At 33.7% G+C, this 17,590-nt stretch overlaps 1 protein-coding gene across 3 annotated transcripts in view; it reads left to right on the plus strand.

Annotated features, from left to right (window-relative positions):
• The window catches only part of VPS13C (vacuolar protein sorting 13 homolog C), a 180,625-nt gene that overhangs the window by 160,546 nt on the left and 2,489 nt on the right, over positions 1-17,590 (plus strand). For 2 of the 3 annotated variants that reach the window (XM_054565331.1, XM_054565333.1), the window contains 6 exons: positions 1,179-1,224; positions 3,256-3,379; positions 4,420-4,534; positions 9,531-9,619; positions 16,051-16,174; positions 17,489-17,572. In XM_054565331.1, coding sequence (XP_054421306.1) covers positions 1,179-1,224; positions 3,256-3,379; positions 4,420-4,534; positions 9,531-9,619; positions 16,051-16,174; positions 17,489-17,572 — 582 coding nt within the window. Of the gene's footprint in view, positions 1-1,178; positions 1,225-3,255; positions 3,380-4,419; positions 4,535-5,256; positions 7,562-9,530; positions 9,620-16,050; positions 16,175-17,488; positions 17,573-17,590 lie in introns of those variants that run through there. The other variant, XM_054565332.1, reaches the window with a different exon arrangement.

Below are 17,590 nucleotides of genomic sequence, written 5' to 3' on the forward strand. Positions count from 1 at the left end.
ATTGTGGACTTTTCTGTTCCCTTTTTGCTCTCCTTCCCCATTATCTTCATCAGATCTCTCTCTTAAATTACAGACTTAGTTTGACACTTGGGTTGGAGTGAAAACTCCACAGTGATGGCAGGTTAGCACTAGTGTGGAAGGGGAAGAAATGAAGCAGAGAAATATGGTAAATGTTGAAAACTGGGGGAGGAGGAGTTTTTAGGGCATCATCAATGGACCATTCTATAAAAGGGAGATGTAGAAGTTACGCTATGAACCAGGAACTGCAATTCACTACTTTTCAGTACTTTAAAAATTATACATGTAACAGATGATTATGGTTTAATTATATGTAATATATGAATATTCTCCTTGTAAGGAATTATAAGAACTGATAATTTTTCCTTTTAATAAGCAATGAAATCATTAAAGTTAAGGCTATAAGTACTCTTTGATCACCCCTCACCTCTTTACAGGGGTATCTAATCTTTTCAATAGGGTCTATAGTCTTCAGTTCTTTTTTTATGTGTTTATGTAATATACAGGTAGTTTTAATTACTACCATTATATAAAAATTATAAGAATGTATAAACATATTACTATTTTAATTTGAGAAATTTCAGGAAGCTCTAACTGCTCTGTTTGTGCCAGTGATTTGTAATGTTATATGTTGTCTTCTCAAAAGTGCTTTGTTTGTCAGATGATTTGTTACCTTTCAGAGGTCCCTGCCTTGTCAATTTTGCACATTTTTACTAAGTTACAAAGTAATCTCATTAAAATTATAAGTAAAATATTAAGGAATATTTGGCTCAACTCATTTTTCTGACATAGAAACCAAGATTTAATACCTGAAACTAATACAAAATAAATAAGTGAATGTAAACTGTAATTGAAGAATAAAATTAAAAATAAAACAAAACATACTGTATGAAATTAAAAAAAAAGAGAATCTTTCCAGCTGCTTTACTACTGTCCCTTCTGTTGTGAAATTTTACTTCTACAAGGTGCTTTCATTTAACATTAGCTGTGATACATTTTAAAAATCATGCTGTTTACCTCTATGTACATGTTGTTCACTTTATCAAATAAGTACTCATTTTTTTTGTCTTTTTTAGTATATCTGTAGAGACCTCTAGTGGTTGATTTAAAATTAAGCACCTTCCATTCAGGTTTGACTTCATGATTGATTTCTCTTTCAGGGAGTTGTTGGTGGAGTGACTGGAATAATAACAAAACCTGTAGAAGGTAGGTGGAGAATCTTTCCTTGTTTTTGTACAGGGTCTGAAGACTTGATTGATGGGAAACATAGTAAATGTTATTGCTACTAGGTATTTGACTAGGAGAATTGCCAACTAATTTTTTGTTCATAGTCCTAAATTGTTTAATGAGTGTAAAGTACTTTCCTCAGAAAGTGGAGGGGTTAAGTAGTAGACTGTAATTCAGACTTTGAATGCTACTTTAAGAATATCCATAAACTAGATTCCTTTGTTCCTTCAATAGGTACTGATTTATCATATTTTAAAAAGCACATTACTTTAGTGCAGTATCTATCAAAATCCCACTAGGCTTTTTTGCAGGTGTTGACAAGCTGATTCTAAGATTTATACAGGACCTCAAAGGACCTCAAAGAGCCAAAACAATCTTGAAAAAAACAGAACAATGTTGAGGACTTGCACTATCCAGTTTAAAAACTTACTATAAAGTTACAGTAACTAAGACAGTGTGATACTAGCATCTGGATAGACATATACATCAATGGAATAGAATTGAGATTCCAGAAATAAAACCTTACATTTATGGTTCATTTATCTTTGAGAAGGGTGCCAAGATAATTCCATAAAAAAAAAAATAACCTTTTCGACAAATGATACGGGGACAACTGGAAGTAAATACAGAGGTTATACATATATGACCCAGCAATTCCACTCCTAGGTACATACCTAGAGAACTAAAAACATATGTTCACTAAAAAACTTGTACATAAATATTCATAGAAACATTATTCATAATAGCCAGAAGGTAATAGCAACCCACATGTTCATCAACTAATGCATGGATAAATGAAATGTGGTATATTTATACAATGAGGTATTATCCAGCTATAAACACAAATCAGGTACACATGCTCCTCAACTTATGGTGGGGTTATGTCCTGATAAACCCATTTTAAATTTAAAATATCTTTAAGTCAAAATGCATTTAATAGTACACTATAAAATGTTGATTTTTTTACCCACATGGCTACATGGCTATCTGAGAGCTGCAGCTCCCTGATGCTGTCCAGCATCATGAGACAGTATCATACTGCATATTGCTAGCCCAGGAAAAGATAAAATTTCAAAATTTGAAGTACAGTTTCTACTGAATGGGAACTCCTTTTGTGCCATTGTAAAGTCAAAAATCATAGTCGGAGCCATTGTAAGTTGGGGACTGTCTGTACTGATACAAGTTTAAGATGGTTGAACCTTGAAAACATGATGATAAGTGGAAAAAGCTAATTAAACATACCACATATTGCATGGTTTCATTTGTAGGAAATGTGCACACTAGGCAAGTCCATAGAGACAGATAGTAGATTAGTGACTGCCTATGTCTGACTGGTAGGAAGAAGGAGGTGAATTGCCTAACATTGGGTGGGGAAGTGCTGGGGGAAATAGGGAATGTTGCGAGTGAACATAGGGTTTCTTTTTGAGATTATATGAATTCTTTAAAATTGATTATGGTGATGGTTGCACAACTCTGAATATACTAAAAACCATAATTTGTATACTTTAATGGGTAGATTATATGGTATGTGAATTGTATTTCAATAAAATTCATATATATATGTATATGGGGGTGGGTGTGTGTGTGTGTGTATTTATTTTAAAATATACTGCTAGAAAAATTTCCTGATGGTTAGCATAAAAAAAAGAAGATATTTTCTGGTCAGTTCTTAGACCTTCTATTCACAAGTACTGATTAAACACCTGAATCACTAGTTGTAAAAACTTGAGCATGCTTCAGGATTACCTGGAGAGTTTATTAAAATCCAGATTGCTGGGCTCCACTCCGAGTTTCTAATTTAGTAGGTCTGGGGTGGGCCTAATAGTTTGCATTTTTAACACACTTTGAAAACCACTGTTCATATTATCATTAAATTTAACTTCTTTAGAAAGCCAGGTTTTAGATGCTTCCTGTGTAAGACAGCTTGGGATTTGGCTGAGGGTTCTGTTGTGTTCAAAACTGATTATTTTAAAATATCCTTACACATTCATTGTCTTTGGTTTTATGAAGGTGCCAAAAAGGAAGGAGCTGCTGGATTCTTTAAAGGAATTGGAAAGGGGCTTGTAGGTGCCGTGGCTGGTCCTACTGGAGGAATCATAGATATGGCCAGCAGTACCTTCCAAGGAATTCAGAGGTAATTAAGTATATTATATGTGCAAAGTATGTGTCTATGAGAGGGGACCCAAAAGCTCCCGGAATTTATTTATAAAAAGTTATTTATTTAGTCTTACATATTTAAACCAGTCACCTTCAAAGTGCTCTCCATTTGATGCAATACAACTATCAAGACGTTTTTTTCCACTGCTCAAAGCAGTTTTTGAACTCATTGGATTTGATGCCTTTTCGTGCTTCTGCTATTTTTTTTTTTTTTTTCACGTTTTCCGTATCAGCAAAACATTTCCATTTGAGGACTTTTTTCATTTGGGGAAACAAAAAAAGTCTCTCAGGATGAGATTGGATGAATAGGGAGGGTGGGACATGGGGGTCATGCTGTTTTTGATTAAAAACTGCTGAACACTCAGTGCACTGGGGACAGGTGCGCTCATAAATCACCCATCATGAAGTGGGCAAACACGCTGAAAGAATCTTCCAAAAAATAATTCACCAAAGCTGAATGCAGCCTCTGACACCACCACCAGCTGGGGCACTGATACAAATGGGTTCCTAGAACACTCACCTAACAGGGGAAACCTGTGCTACAAGGGGACCACCCTCCAGAAGGTAATTCTGGTTTTTTGAGGGGGGTCTCCTTCATGTGTGCTAATTGTTGCTAGGAGTATATAAATAGGTAACTATTTTGCCTGCTTTATGATAGGTTCATAAAGTAGAACCTTTTTATGACTCAGTTTCTCTTTTGTTTGACAAATGTTTACTGATACCTTTTATATGCTGGCCACTGTGCTAGATGCCAGGGACACAAGGAGAGGACAACCTAGTCTCTGCCTTTATTTTTTTGACATTTCTTTGAAAGAAGTTGGAGGAGCTTGGAGTCAGACAGACTTGGTTTTAATGCTTTTTGCATTACTTTGGGCAAGTTATTGAAAATTACTGTGTTTTATTTAAATCAAATATTGGTATATGGAACATAGTACAGTGTTTAATGAACGTATATATTTGTATTACTTTGAAAGATTCTCACATATTTTCTTATACTTACTCTGATGCCTTACACAGGGTAGCAGAGTCAACGGAGGAAGTGTCGAGGCTCCGTCCCCCTCGCCTGATCCGTGAAGACGGCATCATTTGCCCCTACGACAGACAGGGATCCGAGGGCTGTGATTTATTTGAGGTATAAATTCTGTTCTTCAAACATGAGTGAAATTTAATTTTAAAAATTTCTAGGGTCAGAATTTCATGGATGATTATTAAAGTTCTTGATTCATGAACTTGTTTAGGGATTACACAGTGAACATGGTTTGTAGAGCAGAATTTGATTATTTATTTGTTTTATTTTAGTCAAATGTGCTAAATGGGAATAACTGGTAATTTTTTTCTGAACAGGAACAAAGCTTTTTTTTTGTAAAAGAAAGGATAATGTTAAAAGAAGTCATAGGCTTTATTACTATTTATGTGGTAGTTTGTTTAGTTAACATTGTTAACTTTGGTTTCCTGCTTGTAGATGATTTTTGGAATTTCACTGCTTCCTTTTTTTCCAACCAAATTAATTTATTTGGACTGCTCTATAAATCTAGATTAATTGGGGTAAATAGAAGTTGGAGGAAAGAAAAAGATTAAGTACAGTTACAATATTTTCAAACCTTAAACAAATTTAAAGAATTTTTGGCTTTTATTTTAGTTTTAACTTTACTGTATTTAAATAATATATACCTGTATAAATATACTCCCATGACAAGCTTTCCCCCAAAATAAATTCATTAATGTTTTCGTACTTTGACTTTAAAATAGAATGACTTTTCATTGCGATTAGCCTATGGTATTGATTATGTGTGATTACATTTTATTTTTCTGCATGCTTCTAACTTTATTTTCTTTCTTTTTCTGCCTACACAGCAAGAACTGGAAATACAGGAGTAAATGTCTCCTATGCTACTACTTGATTTCATCCTTAAAAATCAAAACAAACTTGTGGTATTAATTGACTGTCTTTGATTTATTTAGATCGAGAGTCCATTTTAATGAAATTTTCTTTGCAACACTCACCTCTATCTGAACTTTTTATTGTAGTGGCTTGACTACAAATAAATACCGTGGTATTTGTGATACTACTATACAGGAGTAAGAGATCAATATAAAAGATTAAATGATTCAGGAAATAAACTCTCTTCTCCATTTGGTTGATGAAAGACTTCATTGAGTTCAGAAGCATACACTTTAACTGTCATTTTGAGAATTTGATCTTTCTTATGCTATTCATGTGTATTTCAGATAGAGTTAAAAAAAAAAAAGGAAAATTATGTCCAATCTGTTATGTGTTCTTATGTTTGTGAATGTTGATGATGGAATTACATGACTTTGTTTCTTTCACAAGTCACCCTAAATTTACCCAGCTTTTAAGAGTATTAACTGGGGCATATGTTTTATTATTTTTATTTTTTATTGAATTTATTGGGGTGACATTGGTTCATAAAACCATACATGTTTCAGGTGTACACCTCAGACATCTGCACATGGCATCGTGCACCCATCGTGGGGCATATATTTTAATAACTGAAGTCTCATTTGCTCTGCGACTGTCCTCAGACCTCAGATAAGTGTTGGCACATGAATTTTGAGAATGTGTTACCTTAATCTCTTTTTTTAACCTCTTGATACTCTTCCTACATAAATGCCAACCATTTAATAATTATGTGACATACATTCTCAGCCTTTAGCATTTATACTTTGCAAATATTGGATCTCCTTGGTTATGCTAATTTCAAAATCAAATTAGTTTTAATTACTGTAAATGAACATGTAAATTAGGCGAACTGCTTATGTTGCACTGGAATTTATAGATATCTTTATTTTTAAAAGCCAACGCTTTTTGCTTTTAAGTCCTTAGAGAAGATTGATTAACTTAATGAGAACAAAATAATATAAATGATCATTTTGAAATTAATGCCCCCATACTTACTTTTCAGAATAAGTTATGCTTTGATTTCTTTTTTTATAAATGACAGAAACTTTTAATTTGATTTAGCGACATCTTATCAAGCAACTTTCATTCTTCCCCCCCAAGCCAAGTATAAACTTAAATTTAATGTGTGGTACATCTGAAGAGAATGGAACTGTCAGCACACAGCTATATATATGAGTATATTTTAAACCATAATTATCAAAAGCAAAATTAAATGCTTCATATTTAAACAAGCACTTTAAAGAAAAAAGAATGACATCCAAAGACCAGCTTGAATCTGTGGATGACAAACCTTTTTTGTGCCTAGATAATTGAGGATTGGCAAAACTGTCACTGCATATACAGTTCCTATAAGAATCAGACACAATAACTAATTCAAGATGCTATCTTACATCATCTCTAGTAATTACCCTTCCTTCTTAGGTAAAAGTAACGATTCTTAATTTCTCTGGATCTGTTGCAGTTTTACTGAGACTTGACTTGGGAAATTGTAACACTTGTTAAAAATTTTTTCTTTACTTACTGTTTACTTTTTGTTTCTTTAGCTCTTTATGGTATTAACCTTTTTCTTGTGATAATCCTATTTACAACTGCTTATCAATAAACATAAAACTTCAAGAGGTTTTTTATTATTTTAACTAAATACAGTTATCTTGTCTGATTTATTAATTTTTTAAAGTTATCAGACAACCTTATAAACTTTAATATATTATTATAGTTACTGGTAGAAACAGAATGATTGTACATTAATGAGAGGACACAGTAGTTTTTCTCAATGAGTGGCAAGGGTGGGCATGGAGAATCAAGAAATTTAGGCTGTTTCATCCCTTGCCCATCTTGCTATAATCAGTTGTATATGATACATTTATTATCTAGACTGTGCTTGATATACAAGAGAAATTAAGACTGTCTTTAAGAGACCTTGCATAACATAATGTGTAAATACTAAAGAGGACTGAAGTATAAAATTATTTTCTTCTAGCCCTTATTGTTACATGGGTACCTTCTAAATAATTTATTTGGGAATCTTTTGATTTTCTTCATTTTCTTTTTCTCCTGACTATTGCTCTGTATTTAATGCTTAGCTTTGAAAGTTACTAAATCATATACTTGTTTTTATAGGATATATCCTCTTGCTTATCCTTTGTTCTCCTAGAATAATTACTGTTGACACATGTGTGTGTTTGTTTATATATATACATGCACACACACATATACATATATACATGTATTTATGATATATATAGCCAGATTTTATTTAATGTTCATCTTGGTTCACATACTTATGATCATATATTTTAAATGGTGTCTGCTTTTTCCTTTTAATTACAATTTTTCATGTTCGTAGAAAGGTTTCATTCTTAATTCTTGCATTACCATCTATTGAGGTGACTGTGTATTGTATGTCTGACCATTCCCAGATCTTGACATTAAAGTTGTTACTGTTAGTTTAATAACAGTAATAACCCTTTGATAAACATTATTATACACATTGCTTTTTCATATCTTGTATTATTTATTTCCTTAGAATTTACTTTTAAAACTGAATGCTTTTGCTAAATATTACAAATTCTCAAGTTACATTTTGGGAAGGGAGAGTGAATATTTTATTAACTAACCTGCTGCCCTGCTCCCATCAGGAACTGAATATCTTACTCTGAATCTCAGAGTTGAGTGGATTTTAGTAGTGCTGAAAACAAGGTTTCTGTAGGGTATTATGGTGATAAATTATACTTTAAACGCTTTCAGTGGATTAGAGATAGCAATAGATTGATAACTAATGAAAATGCATAAAAGATGGAAAGTTGATAGTACTTTTTGTACAATATATCTCAAATCTAAATATTTTAACATTTAAATTTCAGTGCTGAATATACTTATTTTTCATTTTCTCTTTATTAAAGAAATTAAGTTATAGATATTAAAAGATTTCAGCTAATTCACACAGTCATGATTTAAAACAACTGACTATTAAATTCCACTTCTCTGAGACTCATTCTGAAGATGAGACCCCAGTTCCTTGGGGATTCATCTCTGTTCATGGCCTTTCATAATTATCAAAGAATAACTGGGAATCAAAGACTTTTTTAAAAAAAGCTTACTTAAGCATTGGAATAATAGCAAATATGCTTTCTCTGCTTGTGATTATTGTTGATTTCACTATCCTTTTAATAATATCGGTGTTGTATTTTTGGTTATAAAATGTTAAGATCTTGGGGAGTGAAAAATGTTAAGGTCTTATTAGATATATTTATGTTTTGTGTTTTCATATATATTACCTAATTTTTATCAGACGTAGATAATATCAATATTTCATTAGCATTTATTATAAAGTTACCATTTTGTTGGTTTTTTAATGTGTTGACTAGTTCAAGTCAAAATAGTTCTGAAACAGTTGAAACAGTAAATGTATTTTAATGTGCTACTATTTATACTTGAATTATCTTATGCTTGTAATTGTCTTTACCAATAAATTTTAAGTTATTTGAAATCTTAGAAATTCTTTATATTTTTATTAATATTATTAAATTTTCCTCTTTATCAGGAACATAACTTGATAACATACATATACTGCTCATGAATATTTATAAGTCTACTCAAAAACATTAACTATCAGTTACCTTGGAATTTTATTATGGTTATCTCTACCTCTATGTAAAATTAATGGTTCTTAACCTTTGAGAAGAATCACAGACATTTTTTAAAAATCTGATGAAAAATATGAACCATCCTCTGAAGGAAGTTACAGAATCACATTTTTAAAACTTTGTATTCTATTTTGGGTAGTTTATAGTCCTCCAAAAGTGCTTCCATGGGCCCCAGGTTAAGAACCTCTCTAATGTTAATATCTCATTTTTATATTAGCATATGTTCATGTTCTCATGAATGAAAATATATAATTATTTCTGGTAGATATTCTAAAATTCCTAAGTTACCACAGAACAAAATGTTAATTTACCAGAAGATCACTTAGTAAGCATGTAATACATATTTGTCTTTTAAGGAACAGTAGAAGTTAATTCATAAATACATGATGAATATCTAACTTTACATGTGAATATGTAAAATTGTGCTTTCATTCCTAATAATAGTTTCCTAGCTAACATTGTTATAATTAGCTAATATACAGTATTTGAAATACTGTTTAGATGCATGTATTACCCAAATCTTAAGTCTTGTTTTTGTTTTTTTTGTTTTTTTTTCCCAGAATCACATCAAAAAGTTAGAAGGAGAGACTTACCGATATCACTGTGCTATTTCTGGAAGCAAGAAGACAATCCTTATGATTACAAATAGGTATTAACTTCAAGTGACATTTTTCCAATTTAAATTATATAGATCTTAAGAATTTTAAAATGTTAGAGGATGTGGAAAACTATACTCCAACTGAAAAATGTTCATTGTCATAGAATCAAAAACACAGATCCGGATGGGACCTTTGATATCATCTGTTCTGACCCTCTCATTTTGCAGATGCTGAAACTGCAACTCAGCGTGGTTTAGGAGCATTTCCAAGTTACACACTACTGAGAGATGGGGTCTAGAATAGACTTTATAAGTGCACTAGTGCTACTGTTATATGTGAATTATAAATCTAGTTATAGAAGGTGAATTCATGAATCATTTTTTTCTCACTGGGTTTTATTTTGTATGATTAGCATACTTTTTTTAAAGGATTACATTTCTATGGGTTTTTTCCTAGTTTTTTTCCTAAATATTTTGGGAGTTACAGGTAATTCTTCCGAATAAAAGAACTTTGACGAAACTACTGTTTATTTTCCTGACATATTCCCTACATCACTTAATTCCAAATTAACAATTATAGGTTAATAATTTTCAAAACTTTCTGAGTTATGTATTTTTGCAGGAATAAGTCAAAGTACGTAGAGTGGCAATATCTGCCTTAGGTTCCTTTATTAATATGTTTAACTATATTTGGTTGATAAGGAGAGAAAGGAAAGCTAAAATAATAGGACTCAGACTTAAACCTACAAGCTATTATATCTATTAGATTAGACCAAAAACATTGTTTATTTGTATTGTGTATTGCCTTTAGCTGCAATAGCAATGTGTTAATTCATTTTGAAATTGTATACCAACACTGGGCAAATATTAACCAGTTAATTTTTCTTTTGTTTCTTATTTGGTAATACATAGTACTTGTTTGATTAGTCATTTGTGAGAACATTACTGTATACATTAACACATTATACATTTAGGTTTTCTTCAAGTAAATTGAAAAAATCATGGTAATTTTAAATAGTCACTTATAGAGCCTTACAGGAAGCAATTAGAAAAATAATATTCCTGACCACTACAATGACTTGGTCTCCTTGTAGTTGACTCTAACAGGAATTTCTTTGATTAAGATAGTTATCATTATGCTGATCTGTTTGATCTGTAATGATTATATAAAAATAGCATTTCTTCCAAAATCAGCATTTTAAAAAATAACTTAATTTTTATTACTTACAGTTATGTTTATTCATTGCGGATAATTTAGTTTAGGAGTCAACAATATTTCTTTAAAGAGCCAGATACTAAAAATTTAGCCTTCAGCCCTGACTGGTATGGCTGAGTGGGTTGGGCATCATCCCACAAACCAAAAGGTCCTTGGTTCAATTCCTGATCAGGGCACATGCCTGGTTTGTGGGCCAGGTCTCCAGTTGGGGGCACTGTGAGAGGCAACTGATTGATGTTTCTGTCCTTTTCTCTCCCTCCCTTCCCCTATCTCTAAAAATAAATAAAATCTTTAAAAAATCTAGGCTTCAGGGGCCATCTCACACTTCCCATCTGTACTCAACGGTGCCCTGGTAGTGGGAAAGCAGCTGTGGATAATATGTAAATGAGTGGGGTGGCTGTATTCCAGCATAATTGTATTTACTGAACTAGGCCATGGGCTAGATTTGGCTTACAGGCCATAGTTTGCCCACTCCTGATACAGATAATAATTAAGAAAATGAAAATAACTAAAGCTGTGGTTTGTCTTGGACAGAGCTGGTTTGTACTTTTTGTCCCAATGTAATTATTAGTGGCTGTCCCTTTCATTCTTAAAAATGTTCTGGCTTGCATAATAATTATATGTTAACCACTAAAAATAGCCTTTACCAGCAATCCCTTCATGCAGAGATATTAATTGGTGTATTAGACTTTTGCAATATATGTAATTTATAAAAACTATGTACAAAAAGATGGGCCATGTGTATTTAACTAACCTGGCTTTTTCACCTAATAGTATATATTGTGACCCTCTTCCCAAACAATTAAATATTCTTTGACAGTATATTTCATAACTATATAATATTGTATTTATGAATATACTATAACTTACACAAATGCTGCCTAAATATTTGACATTCAGTTTTCTCTTTTCCAATATTGTATTATTATAAACACATTTTCGCAGCTAAGTGTTTTTTCTGTAATGACTTCCTTCAAGTAAATTCTTATCAGTGGGATTGCTGATTTAAAAGTTGTAAAGATTTTTGAGGCCCTTTCTATTTATTGCCTTTTATCAGAAAGGCTGTATCACTTTTTTTACATACAACTAGAAGCATGTTTTGCTAAGACTAGATGTTATTTAAACTTTTTTGTTTTTTGCTAATTTAATGGGTAGAAAATAATTGTTTTAATTGGCATTTATTTGATAGCTAATGAGTATGAACATTTTAATGCATTCATCATCCATTTATATTTTTTATTCCATGAATTACTTGTTCATATCTTTTACTAGTTTCTCATTATGTTAGCCTTCTTACTGAGTTTAACAGCATTGTATAAATTAGTGATACTAGCCCTTTTTATCCAATGTATTATTAACATTTTAATGATGATTGAGTTTTTCAATACATAGGGCTTTCAGGTTTTTCACATTGAAATTTATCCAAAATTTGGTCTCTGTTTTTTTTCTTTACCACTTATTAGAAACAAAATATGAGTTTTCATGACCTAAATTTATTCGGCTGTAGCTACACTAGTTGGTCCTTACTCTGATGTAATATTTTATTTTAGTAATCTTCATTAGGAAATTGTTCTCTGAGCACACTTTTAAAAAAAATTAAATAAAACATCTGTCTTAGTCTGTTTGGTCTTATTCCAAAAATACCCTAGTCAGAGGGCTTAAACACCAAATTGTTATTTCTTGCAGTTCTGGAGGCTGGGCCGTCCAAGGTCAAGGTGATGCCAGACTGTGTGTCTGGTGAGGGCTCACTTCCTCGTTCATAGATGGTCCTTCTCACTGTGTCCTCACATTGACAGAAGTTGCAAGGGAGTTTTCTCAGGCCTCTTTTATAAGGGTATTAATTCTATTCACAAGGACTTTATCCTCATGACCTAATCACCTCCCAGAGGTCCCACCTCAGCATATCACCTTGGGGGTTATGAATCAACATGTGAATTGGGAGAGGCAGGAATATAAACATTGGACCATCAGTGTATAACATATAGGGACACAGAGATGAAAGTTACAATCTTTTTTTCCCTCTCAGTCTACAAAGGGGGACTACAAATTATTGATGACATCACAGTGTAATAGGCACTAAGATAAAGTGACGTACAGAGACTCTGAAGACTCTTGGTCCAGTAAGGTGGGAACCAAGGTGTCATAGGGAGGGTGTTAGGGAACTTTCTAGATGAAGAGGTACTTAAGCTGAGTCTTGTAGAGTATGGAGCTGCCCTACAGGTAAACTAGAGGCAAGCAGAGACATAAAACATTATGGCACTTTGAACAGTAAGTTCAATTTGGAATGGCTGAATAGTAGGATGTTCATAGGGACGTGCTGGGAGATGAAGCAAGAGTCATGGGTGTCTGTTTATACTCTCAGAAAGGTTGAGGTTTCATCAAAGTGATGGAGAATCACTAATAAAGACTTATTTCATTGTTCAGTATTGCAGCTTTTCATGTAGCGAGATATGCACATGGGACATAGGTAAGTCTCTGGTGTTCTTTCCCATTGAAGGCTTGTAAACAAGGAGTAACGTAATACAATTTGTAGTTTAGAAAGATCCCTGGCAACAGTTTGGATGCTGGGTGGGTGAGGATCGGAATGGAGGCAAAAAGACCAGTTAGAGACTATATTAGTGTTCTGTTGCTGCACAACAAATTACCATAAAATTAGCAGCTCAGAGCAACACAGATTTATTATCTCTCAGTTCCTGTGCGTCTGGAGGCCGGTGCAGCATGGCTGGATTCTCTGCTCAGGGTCTCACAAGGCTTCCTTTTTGGAGGCTCTTGGGAAGAATCCCCTTCCAAGCTCATTTAATATTGTTGGTAGACCAGTATCCCTGTTTCCTCTCTCTCTGTCAGATGGTGGCTGCCCTGAGTTCCTGATGCCTCCTTGCATTCCTTGTTATGGGGCTCTCTCCGTTTTCAAACCAGTAATGACACTTCACATCTCTGGCTTCTCTGTCTCTAACCCAGATTTAAAGGGTCAGGCCCACCCAGATAAAACTTTTCTTAAAGTCCTCTGCGCCTTAAAACAAAAGCTAATCATGGGCGTGCAATCCATCATATGCCTAGTCCTGGGGATTATACAGAGTTATATACCAGGAAATGGGGCATCTTGGGGCACACCTTAGAATTCTGTCTACCTCGGAGATTGCGGTTGTTATCCTGATAGGAAGTGGTGAGGCCAAAACTGAAAGAATGGGGATGGATACGAAGGAGCAACCCTAAGAGACAGGGCTTGGTGACTGATTGAATGTGGAAGAGAGGGGAATGCAAGATAGCTTCCTGGTTTTGGGATCGAGTAGCAAGAGTGTTATCAACCATTTACAGCAACGTAAGGGAAAAGATGATTTTTTTTTTGTTTGTTCTTGAATTGACTCACTTTGCTGGAGCTTTGAGATATCAAAGTATAGATTCCTCAGTAGCAGAGATGCAGATATAGGTCATTGATGTTTGGATAAGGATTTGGAGTTGAGATCTTGGACCCTGAGTGTGTCAAATAGAAGATGACCAAGGTTTGAGCTCTGGTAAACATGGAGAAAGAGAATGAAGATTTAAGGTGGTGGAAAAACAGTATTATTCTTGGTGTGGTCAAGAGAAGACAGAGTCCTGAGAAAATCAGAATGGTGAATTGCATTTGACACGGTGATTTGTAGCAGTTAGCTTTTACTCTTTGCTCATCTGATTCTCTACTACAGCAGGAGTGGAGGGAGTGGAACCCGACTCCTAGAGACCTTTTGGAATGTGTAGGGGAGTGGAGGCTGTCACAATGATTGGAGGGCACTTAGTGGGCTGGGGATAGGGGTGCTGAACTTTACAGTGCGCAAAGCAATCCCACATGAGCCCCAAGTTTTAATAGCACCTCTGCTGAGAATTATTATGCCACAGGCCTGTTGTGGTTCCTGCACTCCATTTGTCACCAAATTTATCTAATTCTACCTTATAAACATCTGGAATCTAGCTCTTTTTTTCGTCTCACAGCCATGGCTTTAATTGAGGCTCTCACTGTTTCCTGACGGGACTATTAAAAAACTCCCTACCTTGATTGTCTATCCCACCTCTACTCCATGACCGCTAGAGTCATGACTCTAAAGTAAAATTTTATCATGTCATTTCCCATTGCCTGTAGGCTAAAGTCAGAATTTCTTCAAATGGCAATACACACACACACACACACATACATACATACATACATAGATCCTTCAATATCTGGCACTAAGCTAATTTTCTCATCTCTGTATCTATCTGGTACTGCAGATAGTTCTCCACATTCCTCAGGTAAATCTTCACTTTTTTGTACCCTTACATATGCCAACACACAGTTCCCTTTGTCTGGACTTGAATGTCCTTTTCCCACCTAGAAAACTCCCTCCTTTCAGGAATCGGCACTTAAACCACCTATTTTACCAGCACAATCAGCCTTCCATTCCTGTGCTCCAGAAAATTTCCTACTGTACTTAACCTAACTGCCATCGCATGTATTTACATGAGTATTTCCACTTCTGGCCACTGAGTACCTCTCAAGCGTAAACTGTCTTTTTGTTTCTGCAGCACCCTCGATATCTGTAGAAGTAACAATTCTCCTACTTTCCTAATTTTGCTTTCTGTTAGAGAAACGTTAGAGTCAAGTATAGGGTATATCAGTGATTAATCTGAATCACACACAGGGAAATCAATGTGCATACCCTTGAAAGATTCTGTTATTTTTTTTTTTATTGCTATTGAGTAAAACGGGATACTTACTCTGTGATATACAGAACATCAGTGTGAAAGTGTTCAAACCTGATGATATTTATTAGTAGGTCTAATGGGAGTCTTTGCTAACATTTGAGGTTTGCGCCATTTCCTGCATGTTCGTTCTTGACTGGAAGGCATAAATGATTGACAGTAAAGAGCAATTAATAATATTCCAAGTAAGACATTTTCAGGAGCTTCTGCCCTTATTGTTTCCCAGATGAGGAGAGTATAGCCTGTTTGTATGTGTTTAAAATTTTATTTCAGTTTTTTGTCAATTTAAAAAAAAAAAAGAGACACTTTTGTAAATTTTGCAAGATTAGCAGAAGCAGGATTTTTGAAAGTCAGCTTTGTTAATTGGTAGGTGCCATATTTGCTCCTTATTTGACAGTTACCTAGACATTTTTATGTGACGCATACTATTTTTAATGCCAGGTATATTGTTTACTAAGTACTGCCTATGCCATCCAGCAGAGTGAATTATTAGAGATAATCATTAACAGTCTTTATCACTCACTGTATATTTTTGTTTCCTTTTGCAAAATAGGCGAGTGTTATGTATAAAGGAAGTTGAACTCCTCGGCCTTATGTCCACGGACTGGCAGTATCCATTTGAAGATTTTGTATTTCCTCCTCATGTCACTGGAAATCTGCTACACATTTCAGTTAAGGTAGGGTAACTTGAAGCACATTTTTAGAGCCAAGAATTTGTTAAATGAGTGGAAATTAATGCTCTTTGACTCTTTTTTTTTATAGTTAACTACACAGAATATTTGAAGGATTGTTATTTGTGTACTGTCCCTTATTTTCTGACAGTCCTTGATTGTGTGGAGTGAAATACCAACTCTGTCTACTGAAAGAATTAGGATGCTGGTGCTTCCTTTTTAGGAGAATAAAGCATTAGTAAATAGAAGATCTTTTTAATTTCATATGGATACCTATTTTGCTCTGTCTAATCTTAGATACCTCTGGAAAGATTCCCTTTTTTAGCTTTTAAGAGATTATTATAAATAGAATGTCTAAAACACTCATGTTTTAGAATATTTGGCATTTGTAGAATGCTGAAACAGTTGAAGTATATAATAACACCTCAAGTCTTTCCTCCCCATCATTTTCTAAAGAAGAACTTTTCATTACATAGCAGGTAATTAACAAGAATGATAGCCTGTTTTTTGCTTAGTTCTCAGACTTAGTCTACTTTGAAATACATAATTTTTTATTATATATGATAATAAAGTACATTTATTTTCCACCTCTTTAAAAGAAATGAAAAATTGTCATTCTGAAGATGGTAATTTCTGTAGTATATTTTTTCCTGAACAATAATGATGTTACCTCTGTCACCGAAACTTCCTGGAAAAGAGTTATCATAAAATTTAATAGAGATACAAATACTACTATTTTTTAATTTATGTTTCCTTTTGTAGAAGTTTATAAATGAAAGAAACTACTGTGAAACTACACCATTTTGTATTTCATCTTCCTCTCATTGTAGAGCATCAGAGTTTTATTAAAGAGTGCCTTAATAAATGAAACATAGTTTTCAAACTAGGAAGGACTGTGTCACTGTGCATATATATCACAGTTTCCTCAGTTATCACTTTTCATTCACATCAGTGGTGAGAATTGACTCAATGTATTTTATATAAGAGTTTTATCTATCAGCCAAGGAAATGAAGAAGGGTTTTTTGATTTGTCAGATGTGATGAGTTATCAAGTGGTGTTTCTGTAGGCTATTTATCATAGCCTGCAAAAAGCCATTGTTTTATACAGATAGATATATACTCATCCAATTTCATAAATTCTAACAATTCTCATATGGAGCCACTGTTCTTGTACCAAAATGATTTATCTTTTATTGTATCTGACGATGTGTATTTTGTATGGTTATAAAATAGAGTTGACATTTAAGAAGCATCCAATTAAAAGTTGATACGTTTTTCCCCAAAAATAATTTTTTTTCTGTCTTTCTTTCTTTGAAATAGGATCAGAGTCTCTTCCACAAAAAAGACAGTGCCAATCAAGCCTCTGTCCGGAAAATTCACCTGCACGATGCCACCACAGCAGAGGTAAGTGGTTTTTTTTGA

The sequence above is a fragment of the Pteronotus mesoamericanus genome, unplaced genomic scaffold, assembly GCF_021234165.1.
Source record: "Pteronotus mesoamericanus isolate MK-2021 breed Mesoamerican mustached bat unplaced genomic scaffold, CSHL_Meso_final contig_164, whole genome shotgun sequence".
NCBI lineage: Eukaryota > Metazoa > Chordata > Mammalia > Chiroptera > Mormoopidae > Pteronotus > Pteronotus mesoamericanus.